This window comes from Anoplolepis gracilipes, chromosome 2, assembly GCF_047496725.1.
Source record: "Anoplolepis gracilipes chromosome 2, ASM4749672v1, whole genome shotgun sequence".
Taxonomy (NCBI): Eukaryota; Metazoa; Arthropoda; class Insecta; order Hymenoptera; family Formicidae; genus Anoplolepis; species Anoplolepis gracilipes.
This window is the reverse complement of record NC_132971.1, coordinates 17141313-17157216: the sequence shown is the minus strand read 5'-3', so window position 1 is coordinate 17157216 and position 15904 is coordinate 17141313. Positions and strand designations below refer to the sequence as shown.

Below are 15904 nucleotides of genomic sequence, written 5' to 3'. Positions count from 1 at the left end.
ATATAATAAAAATCAAGATAAACTATACTATTACTTGATATTATTACAAATAAATTATTAAATTTTGAAAATTACGTATTTAAATTTTACATAAAATATCTTGTAAAAATACCTTGTAAAATTTTTTATAAAGTTTTTTTGTGTATAAAATTGGTGAAAAAAAAATCAGACATATAAAAGTCAAGATTTTTTATTAAAAGAAAAATATTGTATGTACTATACTTAGCAGGTGCATCGCTGCAATTTTGAAATAAATGCGATCGTAGAAAAATAGAACATCAACCCATATTATATTTTCCTGTTTCATCTTTTTATTCATTTTTACTTAAGAAAGAATTATGGAATCTTTCTCATAAATCTGTGCACATTATTGATTAAAAACATAATTTTTATTTATCTTACATTTGTTAAAAATATGAAATTATAAATCTATGGACTTGTGTGATATGACTTACAACATTTTTCTCACTATTCTCTTTTTCTTTTTATTTTATTTTTGACAAAATATGTGTGTATCTCTTCAAATAAAATTGTCTCTTGGAAAATTCGCCATCCTTTACACACCGTAACGTATATTCGCGGTGGCGCCTCATCTGTCAAATTGAAAGAGTAGATAATGAGACAGACCGAAACAACAGTGTCGGACACCATTCGAAACATCAGCTAATTTGGGACAGCGAATCAAGTGCGCGTTGAATCTGCGGTAACAAGACAAACGAGCGTGCACGGCGTGGTTCCGATCATCGAGTGAATGTCAGACTAGCCATGCCTATTGCCGAAACTCAATCCAGACGGATTGCGAGATGAAGCGATTCAGTTTCCCATGTAACGCGTCATTTACTTCTAAATAGACAAATTAAACGTGTCCATCACGTCGCATTGGTCAAACGCAAATCTGTTCATTGATAAATTAAAATGCGACAAAAGGCTTCTCCTAACTGGATTATTGCTTAATTTTAGAGATATATTTTTTTGCCAGTTTAATTTTTCTAAAATTATATAAAACGAAATTGAATTCATTAATCAATAAATGATATAAAGGCTCTTTTAGAATTAATATAAAGAAAAGGCAAACGTAATAGTTAAAGCGCATACATTAAAATAAATTAAATGTAATTACAAAAATCAACGCATAATTATTATATGTTCGGTTCTTTCTTTGAATCATCTTTTTGCACATACACACAAAATACAATACAAATAAATAAAGAAAAAGTTAGTTATAAAGTGAAAATTAATTCATTAAAATGTTAAGATACATAATTCTCAATTATTTGAGGGATTTAAATTTAAACTGAAACAAATTCTCTCATTTAGTCTTGTGTTAATACATATCATACAATCGAACAATTATATTACAAAAATAATTTTAATAAAAAATAAACATATTTAATTAAAAGACAAAACAGACAAGAGATATAATATAGAACTAAAAATAGAAACTTCTAACAATACTAAAATATTTTTAATAGAGGTTAAATAGGAATCAAATAGGGGATGATGAAAATATCGTTAGAATTAAATACAAATTATCTTCCAATTTTTTATCCTTGCCTATTATTATCAGACGATATATATTACTGGTAATACAAATTAATTTCTCTGTCATGCAATTATTTCGATTGACGTCGATTTCATCAAGGATACTCCACACTTGGACCAAATGATTCTCTGTGGCTCGACTAGAGCTTTGAGAAGTACACTCGAATGTAAACCACTGGAATAACGGCCATAAACCAGCAGCGTGACACCACGAGCCGATAATGTACGACGTGGGGTGTTCACGTTGCCTATTAATTCGCTGTTAATGACGTTCGAATGCGAGAAGCTAGGTGGAGCGATCGAGTCACGTTTCGCGCGAATCTTCCGATAAATACTACTCTTAGGAGATTGAATGATTTAATTTCGAAGTTCCTGTAATTAGCAGAAAGCGAGAGAGAAACGCGACGCAGCAAAGATCGCGTATTCGGGATTACAATAATCTGGAGCAAAAATTCGTGACACAGAGACAGAACAAAGGAAAAGAGAATATTTTACTTTACTTTAACTGTAAATAATGAGGATTGTTATAATTTTAATTGCTACTTAATATTACGGATTTTAGGATAATGTTAGGAATATATATCTATTTTGTATACATAAATAAAATGTATAATTAAAAATAGTTAAGTTTGCCAAATTTTATGATACTTATAAATATATATATATATATATATATATTTTTTTTTTTTTTTTTTTTTTTTGTTAAATAGAAGTATTTTAAATATATTATACAATTCTAGCATTTTAGTAAGATAGAAATTTCATTAACATTTTTCGAACAGACATGTAATGTTTTTCTTCGGATTGTTTAAGAAAAAATAGAATATTCGCAAATGACATTTTACGCGCTATATATACAAAAGCTATAATATCATAATTTTGTTCCATTTTTCGACTAAAGTAATTCGTCTCTGTTTTGTACAACTTCTAAAAAACAAAGTTAAAAATGGAGAAATGGTCAAAGAGCATAAAACGCACATCTCGTCCAAATCTTCGAAGCTTATCCGGTCTAGAAGAACACTCTCGTAAGATAACGGAATAAATAAAATGGGAAGAAAAGTGGCTTCGGGATCCGGAGCTGGACCAGGCGACGGTCGAGGGCCAATAAATTTCTTGCGATTGGAAACCGTTCTTTCGAGGGGACATTAATTAAATGGCGCGCCGATGTTATCGCAGCGCGGCGCGTTCACACGTGCGAAGAAAAGCCATGATTAATGGATCACGCTCGTGTGAAAGAAGGATTATTTTCTTTCTAGCCCGACACTGCACTGCAAAAGATTTTGTGAATAGGCGTCACTTCTTTCTACTGTTTCTTGAGTTGCAATAGTTACTGAGATTTCTTTCTTGGTCTGAAAAACCAAAAGTAGAGCAAGAAGTTTTTGAACAAAAATATAATAGTAACAATAACCAGAACATATTTAAAAAAAATATTTATTTAATATGGATAAAAAAATTGTTAATAAGTTTGTTTCTTTATATTACATGTGTATTGTATCTACGATGTGTCGTCTATCAAATCACTTTTTATGAACTCTTTGTTTGGAGTTGATGCTTCTTCCACGAAAAGATTAAGGATAAGTTATAAACTTTTTAAGTTATAAACTTTTTAAGTTATAAAAAATTAAAAATAAAGAAAATTGCTGAAAAAAGTGCTACTTTAAATGTGTATGTACATATATGTGAATGTGTGAGTGCGCGCGTGTACAAATATCTACTAAAGTTAGGTTCCAAAACATCTTCTTCAAGGAAATTTTCATAAAAATATATAGTACACGTAACGTATACTATATTATATTGAGTAAAATTTTCTTCGAAGAGAACATTTTGGAACGTAACCTAGGTATCTAAAATGATTTTTCTCAAATACATTTTGACCAATAAACTTTAATGATTTTGTGACATCTAATAATAAAAAATTAAGAAAATCCTTCATGTCGAAAATGAAATTAAAAAATACAAAAATATAAATTTAAAAAATAGCATTTAGGTCATCCTAATAGTTTTCTACTTATTTACATATATAGGTGTATATTTACATAATAATAAAGAATGAAAAATAATAACACACATAATAAAATATCTACAACACAGATTAAATACAAAATATTTAAATTTAAATAATTTCAGAATGTGAGATTTTTTAAGTAGCATTCAGAGAGGAGCAACTTAACGTCCACGATTTGGAAAATTAATAGCGTGACTGCGTTCAAACGGGTTACATGAATAAATCATAGGAAATTTATACCTCCTATTAACACGGTCCTATTTGGTCCATGTTTGCGATTAATCGTGTGGAATGTTGCGTAATAACGTTACTGCTTTTACTCGTTGCCATCTCATTAATATTAAATCTTCAGAAACTCAATAGCAGAAAGAAAGGTCGATCTCGAAAATATATTACAGTTTAGATTTTTCTCCATTAATACACATATTAATTTTTAAAATTTACTATCATCACTTTATAATTACTTTATTGCGAAACGTAATGCATGTGAATTTAATATTCGCTTCTTGATAAACGCATTAAAATTTTAAATAATATGACAAATATAAAAAATGGTACATTATATTAAAAAAGTAAAATAATTTTTACTGTCCTTTTAACGAACGGTCAACATGAAAATAACATGAATGGAACTTTATAATCGCACTCTTCCTGGTCGAATACATTAAAACATCCAGTTCTTGTTACGACATACGTTTTGCCCGATTATATAACTACGCTGGAAATTTATAGCCACTAAATCGCCTCACTGCTAACAAATGCTTTTCGTTATACCGCGAGTCCCTTTAATTAAACGAGCGGCATTCATGTGGCCTCTCGTAACGCATTATGGAGTTATACAATCATATGTATAAAGCTCTCGTTCATTTGCAAAATCACCGACTTACGTGATTATGTTGTCATTCAAATTATTTTACATTTAAAATGGAATACGTTAATGGTCAATTTGCAGCCAGCTTAATATATATATATATATAACTCTTAAAAATAGTTTAAATTTATACAGATATTTTTGTATTTGTACATGTTGGTATTATGTAAGATAAATCTTAAGAAAAAAGATAAATAAAATTAATAAGTAAGCACATAATTAAAATTAAATAAATTATTAATAAAATTATTAATCAAAAGATTATTAACACAATAGTAAAATTAAAATTCAAATGTTAATAAAGTGTTACATAATTTGTTTAGGCAATTGAATTAAGTACACACGTGAGAGGAGATAATCTAATTTTTATTTTATTAAATTTATGTATATGCTATATTTTTTACAATATTTAAAGTACGTTAAATAACTTTATAAATACATATAAATCAGAATACTATTAAAATGAAGCTTGTCTATATGAAATTAGTTGAAAAATAATATTTTGTTACTTACTTATCTATTCTTTAATTCAAGAAACTCTTTCTTTCTTTTTTGTTTATAAAATAAAAATCATTTACCTCAATGCAATTACTAAATAATGTCTATCTTTGTTGTGATATTGAATAAGAAATATAGCTAAATCGCTTATTATCGAATATTCTATATTTTCTTTGTAAAGTATGTCGTAAAGAAACAGAAAAAATAAGAAAATTAATTACATTATGTAAAGTATTAAACTACTAGGAAGGTATCAATAAAGAAAGGAAGAGATAGTACTGTTTTTCCTGATGAAAATTTCAACAATTTCACACGTCTATAGAACATATGAATAGAAGGGTTAATTACGTGGCATCTCTCTTAACGCGACCCTTCACACGAGAACGTAGTGTTACGGACCATATTGTTTATTACTGACATCATTAACCCTTGCCGCTTAATGTAATGCGATGAAGTAGTTCATACCAGCACACGAATACCAGCTGACAAACGGACTTGAGCACGTTGGGCAGCAGGTGTCATTAAGCGAGAATACGTAACTTGATCAGTAATTACACCACACAATGACTACGCTCATATTATTATATATATGTATATATATCACTGATTACACACACACACACACACACACACACACACACACACACACACACACACACACACACACACACACACACATATATATATATATATATATATATATAAATTACACAAATGATTATGATATAAGAAATAAAAAGTTTAAATAGAAATATTTAAATGAAATTATATATGTATATATATTTTTTTTAACAATAATTCAATTATAATTTAGAAAAATGATAAGCTTTAGAAAATCAAATTTCATGGATGCGACAAAACAACCAACCATTAATATTTATTTTTATCAACAGTTAAATAAAGTTTTTTCCAATAGAATTTGAATCACAAGAAAAAATTGTAATGTTAAAAATTAGAACTTGCAAATATAATATGTATGACATCCTAGATTTTTCTTTACCAAAAAAATCAGTTTTTTAATAAAACAATCGATCAGATAGAAGAACCCGCAAATATTTCACAGTCTGTATATTCCGAGCGTGCCATCTTCGAACACAAAGATGTAAAAACAATCGAAAGAGCTCTCAAAGGATTAATTACAGCTTTCGTCGGACGATATCGAAAAGTGATCGGTCGATATTGGCACGCTAGGAAAATAACCCGAGAAAGTAGTGCGGTCGATCTTTTATTCATGTCGCGTCGACTGGAACGTCGGGCGACTCTTTCTGTCTTCCTGCGCGTCCGAACTGGCATCCGGATGTAACGCGTCCGCGACGAATGTGTCATTTTCGCGATAACGCGTGCGTGTTACGACACGCGTGACATGCGGACGGTCGAAGCCATTCATGATACTTCGTCACGTATGCGACGAGAATGCGCATCGTAGGATACACTCGATCCTTATTTATATCAAAGTTGTTCGTAAATCCGCGTATCGCAAAGGACGACATATCAAAGATTTGATAAGAAATCAGAAAAATAAGAAAATTTCAAAAAATAATGATAAAAGTAACTATTTATTACTTATTGTTCGTTATTAAAAAAAATATATTGAAATATTTCTTCTTAAAATTTAAACAAATTTAAAACAAATTTCAAAGCGAATGTTAAAAATAAATTTTATAATGCTGTTACCATTGTAGTTATCGGAAAAAAATAACTGCTACGATTAACGTCTTTACAAAAAACGACGAATTACTTTCCAGCCCTATTTCTGACTGATATGTTTCGAATATATAATTTATAACATATATCGACAACAATATATTTTTAAATAAAATTACTAATATAAAGCGTCGAAACTAGAAACAGTGAGAATGTGAAGCCGATAAACAATATGGACGAAAGAAGAGAAGATAACGAGCTATTCGTCGGCCATTGCGTTCGTATTCGGATTCGAAATAAAATTAATTTTACAGCCTGTACGTTTGTTTTTGTACGTGTTTGGACCACGCATTTATTGTTTTTTTCTGTCGACACGTGTAACGCATATTTATTTACAAAGTATTTTCAGCACATTGCTGATTTGAGTTACAATTAAATTAAAAGCAAGTTTTTTAATTACGTACATACATGTACACATGTGAACAACATGAAATATACCTACATAAAACGAATTTTATATTCGGATATCAACATAACAATTTCTCTTAATTTAGATATATAATGATAACATGTTGTAACAAATTTTATTTTAATATATAAGATAAATTTTATTATATTAATACTTGAATATTTTTAGATATATATTTTGCTTCAATTTTAAACAAATCTTTACCATAACCATAAACGCCTTTGATATTTTTTTAGATAAAAGATTTACAAATACTCCATATTCATTTAATTTTGAACAAATCTTTACCAAAAACGCCTTTGATATTTTTTAGATAAAAAATTTACAAATACTTCACATTCGTATCAATCATAGTTATACTTTTGTTAGTAACCTTGTATTCCAACTCGGTCTTATAAATATTCAATCAAATTTTTAGCGAGTTTCATTTAAAACACAAGAAATCAATAACGCAATAGGAAACGTTTCACTAAATTTGAATATCAAAAGCTATTAAAATTAGCGATAGAGGAAACAGGAAAGAAAAAGGATATACGAAATAGAATGGTAGATTAAGACGATAAATTGCAATAACATTTAAAGCATCGCACATATGTACAATTTTTGATGAAAGACTTTGTAATGAATAGTAAAAGAATGGCCAAAAGTTAAGATTCTCGAAACTTTATAATTTTCTTTCTACGCGACATGGCTTTTTATACATCGACGACAATAGATGCATCGTCGCTACTCGTTATCCACGAATTATTTATTCTATGTTCGTCAATATTGAATCTACTTCTGTAATTGAAATAGCCTGATAGTAATTGCAACGTGCACGCTGCTTATAATCGTCACTAATTTCATCAAAATTAGTAAATTGAACCGGAAATCGTACATCTCCCAAAAGCGGCGTCACTCTAATTTCTCACGTTTTATATAGTATCTGGGATCTAAAAATTATTCAAGATTACAGTGTCATTTTTGCAGAATGGAATATATTGTAATAATATAAGGAACTCGGAAATTTTCAAATAATTTAAAAAATAATATAATAAAACAAAAAAATCATTCTACAGATGTTTGAAAACAAAAGAAATTCTTAAACGAATATATCAAATAAATATTTTATTAAAAAAGTATTTATTTCTTTACGTTAACAAATAAACAAATTATTTTTTACTATATTATAAGTACTCTCTTATATACAAAATCATTCTTCTTTTAAAATTATAAAAATGTTTAAAAATATTTGCTCTCTTCTTATTTATCATATTTTCATAATAATTTTAAAAACAAAATCATTTTCACTACTATAACAATTGCAGCATCAATTAGCGTCAATAATTATTCTCAAATTCAGACATAACAAACAAGCATATAACATTCTAATATATATCTTTGAAATTTTGTTTGACCAATTCCTCAATATTAGTGTTTTGCTCATTATTTCTTAGAGTTTTAAATCATGAAGTACAAATATTAAACCTAAAGTTTCTAACAAAAAATCATTATGCAAAGTCGTTTGTATAATAATAAGTGTGCATTTTCTGCGTTGATGTAAGATGTAAAAAAAAGTAGGCGATTGCAAGAAGCAAGATAAGCGTCGATATTTAGACACATTTTCACCTTTTGCCAAATTAAACCAAAGATTTTATTTTGTACTTGTAGTTTATTTTGACTCGTATTCAAGCAAATGACATATTAGTTTATTGTAATATTTAAAAGATATGTTTTGCACTTAATTATTTATTAATCATTCAATATTTTGCACTTAATTATTTATTAATTACTTTATTTAGATCAAATATCTTATGCTGCAATTAAATAGAAAAATATTATGTAAAAAGGGAAGAGAAGCTGAATTCATATTTATAAAGATTTTCTTTTCATTATTTTCTTTTCACAGACAACATAAAATAACATTTAATTTTTGAAATTTACAGCTGACTTCTTTTCAGTGACAATAAATATAAGAAGACCATAATGTAAAGGTATCATAGTTTCACATACAAAAGAGTATTCTCTTATATAAACTATATATAATACCTCTTCCTGTTATACTGTAAGAAAGTATCTAACGATTCAGGCATTGAATGAAATATCTATAGTAAATATATATTCGAAGAAGAGAAACTTTTCGCTCGATTGACGGGCGATTGAGAATATCTTGAGATTCCGTGCAGAAGATCTATTTCTATCTTGGTGACATTTTCCATAAATAACCGCCGATGTCTATCTTTGAAGTCAACCGAGCGAAACCTACGCAATGTATATTTCTAGCAAAATATCGCGCCGGATATTTTAGAAGATCTGTCAAGCAGATCTTCTGTTCCCATTGCTTGTAAGGATGAAGATTTAATCGAATGCCAAAGTAATACATACGGATTTGGGTCGTTTCCCTTTACTAAAGGCGGTTACTTTGCCGGGATACGGATAAATAATGCAAAATAATTTCTAGGATAGTTCTAGAATTTTATTTTGAATGTAATTTACAGCTTACAGTAACTGTAAAACAGAATTATATAACAGACATTCACTGAGAATGAGAAGTACTGTGTTGTAAAAATATGATAACCGACTGATTTAATAAAATCTAGGGCACTTTGTATATACACTGCAAGTGTGCATAATATATTATTAGAATAAATAACAGAGAAAATACGAATGTAGAAAAAAACATATATCAGAGAATATAACACGTAGCATATATGTAAAAATGATGGTGATACTGTGACAGATCTACAATTTACATTCGTCTTTAATTTTATTTTTTATAATATTTTTTCATACACTTGAGCAAACTTATTACAGACCACAAATGATAAATAACTTGCTTATATATCCATATTTATAATTCGTAACTAATACTGCTTATAATAACGAGTTATGAAATAAAATTCATGTTTCAGGTGACTTGGATCAGGCGGAAAGACAGACTATTACTTACAGTGGGTCGAGTCATTCATTCTACAGACACGCGTTTCGTTGTCTTAAACAGTCCTGATTGGAGTCTTTTAATCAAGAACATCAAACAGGAAGATGCAGGCCTTTATGAGTGTCAGGTAATGCTCATTACATTTATTGTTTACAATAAATTATATCATTTTTGTGCAACGCTATTGTACTAATGAAAAGAGTTACAGTGTTGCGCTATAATATACATATGTGTTTCTACGTCGAACATTCTTTTAAAGAGATCAAACACGTGTGTTTGATACACAATCATATTTCTTTCTAAATTAATTATATATGATTATATTTCTCTAAAATTAATTATAAATTTAACATAAACTTAAACTTTAAATTATAAATGCAGTAAAATTTTAGTATTCTAATTTTAAGAATAATTGAGAAACAAATTTTATTCAAAAATTATAAACGATTATTTAATTTAACAAATATTATTTAATATTTTTATTGATTTTTATTTCATAATATTCCTTAAATAAATTTATTTTGTAAAATTTCTCTTCAAAACTTGTAGCGTATGGACATTAAAGATTAATTTAAACTTAGCAATTATCTTCAATTTGAGAGCTCTAAATTTAGAAACTTTAAAAGTTTCGCGAAATGTATTTCAAATTATATTAAGCGTAATTATTGCAATAGTATATTTTTACAATAAAATTAGTTGCAATTAAATTTAATTATCACATGAAAAATTTTATTTTATTTAGTTACAATTAGATTTTATTTAGTTACAATTAGATTTAATTTTTAACATAAAAAATAAAATTTAATTATGTTGATAATTAAACTAATTGTAACTAAATAAAAAAACATTTAAATTAACAATTTTTTGAAAAAAAAATTAAAATAAAATAAAATTTTTCACGTTGATAATTAAATCTAATTATAATTAAACGGTTTAAATATAGCTAGGAAAAAGTAGGTATATACAAATTTAATTCTGAACAAAAAATTTCCTATCAGATTACAAAGTTTAGCTGTGAAATGTTTTGTATATATAATATATATTTATAGATATAATTTTAAATATCAGCATGAGAATTATTTCGACTATTATGTTGTTGACTTTTTTTTTTTAATATATAATTTATACTATTTGCTTTTTTTTGTTTATGACTTTTAGAGAAATATTTCATTAAAAAAGAAATTTTTTTATCCTAAAAAAATAACAAGCTAACAAGACAAATCGACCTAGTTTATAGTACTTTTTTTTAACTTTTTTACTGACGTGCATCAAATAGCTTATATTTGTTCGACCCAACTAGTAGTGACATTTAATCGCGGTCAGACAGTAGTAACATAACCCATATATACGACTAATACCAGCATTCTATAATACTTGTTAACATCTCTCTCGAAAATATAACTTATGACTGTAATATAATACAATTTTAAATATGTAATATTGCTATGCTTACCACTATGTGTCAATGATATCTAACATACGACGTATAACATATGCAAAGAAATAAAACACATAGCAAACCATGAAAATTATGTGTGTGATTATAAATACATAAATAAATTTGAAATCTTAAATAAATATAATATAAAGATAATAATAATATTTAACAAATTATAGAAAAGAATCAATTATAGTAAACGATAAATTATACATATACATGTAAGAATTGTCAAGATTGTATGCAAAGTTATGATAAAATGAGAGAATAAAACTTGAAATTGACTATTAGGTTTCTTAATCTTAATTATCAAATTAATTTAAATATTTAATTGTTTTTAAAAGGCGATATATTTTATAAATGATTATTTTATATATTTTGTGATGTTCTAAATAAAATAGATACAAACGGTACCAATGCAGCAACGATTCGTACGGCTAAACATCACAGAGGCGTATTCTGTGATACCAGGTGGTCCGGATCTCCATGTGAAACAGGGTTCCAGCCTGCGTTTGGAATGTCAGCTGATGGCAGCCGTGGAATCGCCCAACTACGTATTCTGGTATCGCGAAACACGTATGATAAACTATGATAACGAACCTGGCGTTAGATTCGAGATGAGGAGAAATGGTTCGGTACTCATCGTGGAGAAGGTGAAGCTTTCACACGGCGCTAATTACACATGCTCACCGAATAATGCCAGACCAGCTCACATCATGATACACGTCATTGAGGGTAAGTATTTATTGAGCTGGACACAGCATCAAATCAATTCTCTCATTCCGGATATTCAAACAATTTCGTCCGATCAGTTGGTTCGGATCAATTGGACTATTCGGCACGTACGACAATAATGATGTGCAATACATTCAATGCTATACTTACACATAAACACACATATATCTTATATTATTACTTGATTATATCAGTTTAACATTATTAACAATGGAACATATAAAAAGAATATGAACATTTATTTTTTTTAATTTTTAGACAGTTACATCAGCACACACACAACACACATAATCTAATATATATTTTAACCAAAATTTAATGTATGTAAAGATGTGTGCACATTTAATTTATGTTTGTATGATTCAATGTAATACATATCAACGATGCTCTGTCATCTCTCTTTACGCCCCACCGATTTCATTGCATCCTCTTCCCATCAATCCAACCTTTCAAAAAACCTTTCTCGTTGATCATCGAGATTGCCAAGCACTAGCTCCCTTTCTCTCCTCGAACCATTAAGGAGACGTTTATTTATGCTTCACGTATATGCGCGAAATCTGGATTCGGGTAAAAACAGACATTGTGTCGGAGTATAGGGCAAGTTTTATGGGCCGTAAAATTCGCAAACCGTCCTCAATCTCGAAGGATAGCTGTATATAAGGCCGGTCGCCCATTTTTTTAGCCAACAGGGAGAGTTAACCTACTTCGACTATTCAATCCCAGTCGAGATCAACGGGCGACCATTCAAAGTTTTTCATGTATTGAAAGAGAAATATGTACAGTTACGTAATTGGCAAATAAAGAATTGTGCCTTAAATTCTTAGCATTTATTTGCAAATTAAATATATGTCCCAAGTAATTTTAATTTTATATTATCTGCAATTATATAAACATTTCGCAATTGTTAACTTTTTACTCTTAATATGTTTTCAAAAATCTTTACCGATCAATGTTTATATGATGTTCCTTTATCAATAAAATTAGTAAAATACGCTGTCAAAATTTAGTTAAATATATCTAAAACCTATCAAAATGCTTTTCTCTCCAATTCAAGTTTTATTTCATCAAGTAATCTTATCTATTTTTACAGAGGAAGAAAAACCAGCGGCCATGCACGGAGATGACCAACGAAATTTCACAGCAACTACGTGGAGCAACACCATTTTAATTCTTACGGCTCTCCTAATTATTCCGGATGTAAGACAGTGCTTTCAGACGTTCATCTGTCATGCCACGTGATTAGCATAAATTGCTATTTTCGCGAAACCGAAGTCGCTACCAAATACAAATAAATTCGCGTGAAACAAGCTTGAACACCTCTAAATATTACATTTGCGTATTGAAAATTATTCTTAACCTGACGTGCATATCTTGCTTCTCGCGCTGAAGTTATTTGATTCCGACGATGAAATCCAAACGTCGCGAAAGAAAATGTGACAAGTTTCGCTCGGGATCAAAGAAAAATCTATTTGCAAATAAACTTAAAGAGAGATTCAACTGCAGACGGTTTTCCGAGAGTCTCCATATCCCCGGTGGGTGAAATCTAAGGAGGACTGCAAAGTTTCACGTAACCATGTAACTTTCGTTTAAAGAAACGTCTTATCTAAGTGACACTACTTGATAGAAACTCTGCTTGAACTCGTAACGAGTGAATAATATCCACGGAATGAGATTTGGTCGTCTTTCGACGTGGACGAATTTACTCGCAAACTTCAAGAATCAAGTTGCAGTCTTGTGTCGTTGGACATCATAAATTCTTGTACATTGAAGCAAATGATTTTTTTTCATGGAAACTTGTCGGTTCTATTCATATCAAAGTATCTTCAGAAACTTCAGACTTCATTCGTAAAGTACACATGCGCAAATCCTATTTCTTTAAAAATGAAAAATTATCAATCTTTTCTTAAATGGAAAATATGTTTGATATTATAGAGAGAGACAATGCAATATAAGCAATTCATATTTTTATGAATATAGTAATAATGAAATAACTTAACCTAATGTCAAGATATATTCTCTTTTATAGAGAGAGAGAGAGAGAGAGAGAGAGAGAAGAATTCTTAAATTTAAATATAAAATTTAAAATCTTCTCAGAGAGCTTCATGCTTTGTAGAGTATTACATTCGCGAAATGTATTATATCTTCCTGAATGAATTTAGCGCTGAAATCTTGTCGCGAGGCAGGCAACGCTTCATTATTACAATCAGATATTATTTACTCCTTATAACTTTCCAAGTTTCTAACAAGTAGTTTGATGCAAATAGGACATTGAGTTCTATAAACAAAAGTTGTGCTTGGTTCCGTTGATTCTACATGGCTGTTACTAATATTACCGATATAATTAATTTACAATTTAAAATTGTCCTATTCTTATTTTACGTAATAATAAAATAATAAAAATTGCTTAATTTCATATTTTAAATGTTTTTAAAACAATAAAATTGTTAAAAAATGTATTTAAAAAGTATTAAAAAGTATACAGTTATATTTAAACGTTACAATAAAATTGCGTCCATAAAATCACCGATAGAAAAAAAGCTTTTATCAGCACAATTTATACTACTGCCAAAATTTTTTATTACAATATTTATTAATTACACTTATAATATATATATTATATTGTATATTATCAACTTAAGTTATTTTATTTCTTATATCCGCGTAATAAATTATAGAATAGCAATATGAAATTGTGAAGTATTATAATTATACAAAATTTTATAATTATTTTTTGGCAACATAAATAACATTCTAAACGATAAAATGCAATAATTCGAGTTTATAATAACAATTTAACTGCCGTAAAATATTTATGATAAAAATTTAAAAAAATTAAATAATTATTATTATTTTATTAATATAAAAAGAACTAGTCTAATAATAAAATTGTGAGCGTGTAAAAGTTAAAATAATATTGTGTGTTTGAACAAAAATAGATAATGTTAAAATATGTGAATAGTTATAAAATAATATACATACGTAATATAGTATTATGCATACTATTGATTTTTTCTGATTAGTAAATATTTCAGGAACATATTGTTGTACAAATGACAAAAGAATTTAAAATTTTTATATGTCAAATATTATTTCGTCGTCCTTATGCCAAAATCACGAATGTACAATTTTGTAGTTCTGAGTTATTGCAATTTGAAAATTTAATTTACTCCAATTGCTACATAAAAAATTTATTATTTTTGTGAATTGATAGATTGATACTTTAATTTTGACGTGATTTACTTCTACTATTGATATGGTGTTTCTGGCATAGAATTTTTGTCTAAAATTGCGTAAGAAAATAGCATCAAAAATTTTGCACATTCATAGTTTTGGTATAAAGGTGACAATATGTGATAATATTGATTTTATGTTATCTTATACAATTATAAAAACATACATGTATTATTATAAGAAAATACATGTATTATTAAGAACTTATTAGATAAATTAATATAATTAGATTAATAATTATCTAAAAAATGTTATGCATATAATTATAATATATATAAGACTAATTCTTATAATAAATATACGTGTATGTGTCCGCAATATATTTCAGAAAAAACATTTTTAATGACATTTTACCGACTTTATATATACTAAATTATAACGTATATTTATTTAATTAAGATGTAAGATGCTTAATAAAATATACTTCATCTCAAATTATAAATATTTCTAAAAAATTACTAGTTTTAATACTTACGATTTTTTGGTTATACAAATAGCAAATCAAATATTATAAATAAATGTAGGCAAGATTTATTAAAAATCATAAAAAATTA

At 27.9% G+C, this 15904-nt stretch overlaps 1 protein-coding gene across 1 annotated transcript in view; it reads left to right on the top strand.

Annotated features, from left to right (window-relative positions):
• LOC140674384 (junctional adhesion molecule-like) overlaps nucleotides 1–14788 on the top strand; it is a 131916-nt gene extending 117128 nt beyond the window's left edge. The window contains exons 4-6 of the mRNA XM_072907875.1: nucleotides 9921–10073; nucleotides 11786–12119; nucleotides 13210–14788. Of these exons, the coding sequence (XP_072763976.1) occupies nucleotides 9921–10073; nucleotides 11786–12119; nucleotides 13210–13358 (636 nt within the window). The 3' untranslated portion in view covers nucleotides 13359–14788. The remainder of the gene's footprint in view (nucleotides 1–9920; nucleotides 10074–11785; nucleotides 12120–13209) is intronic.
• Nucleotides 14789–15904: the final 1116 nt, after the last annotated feature.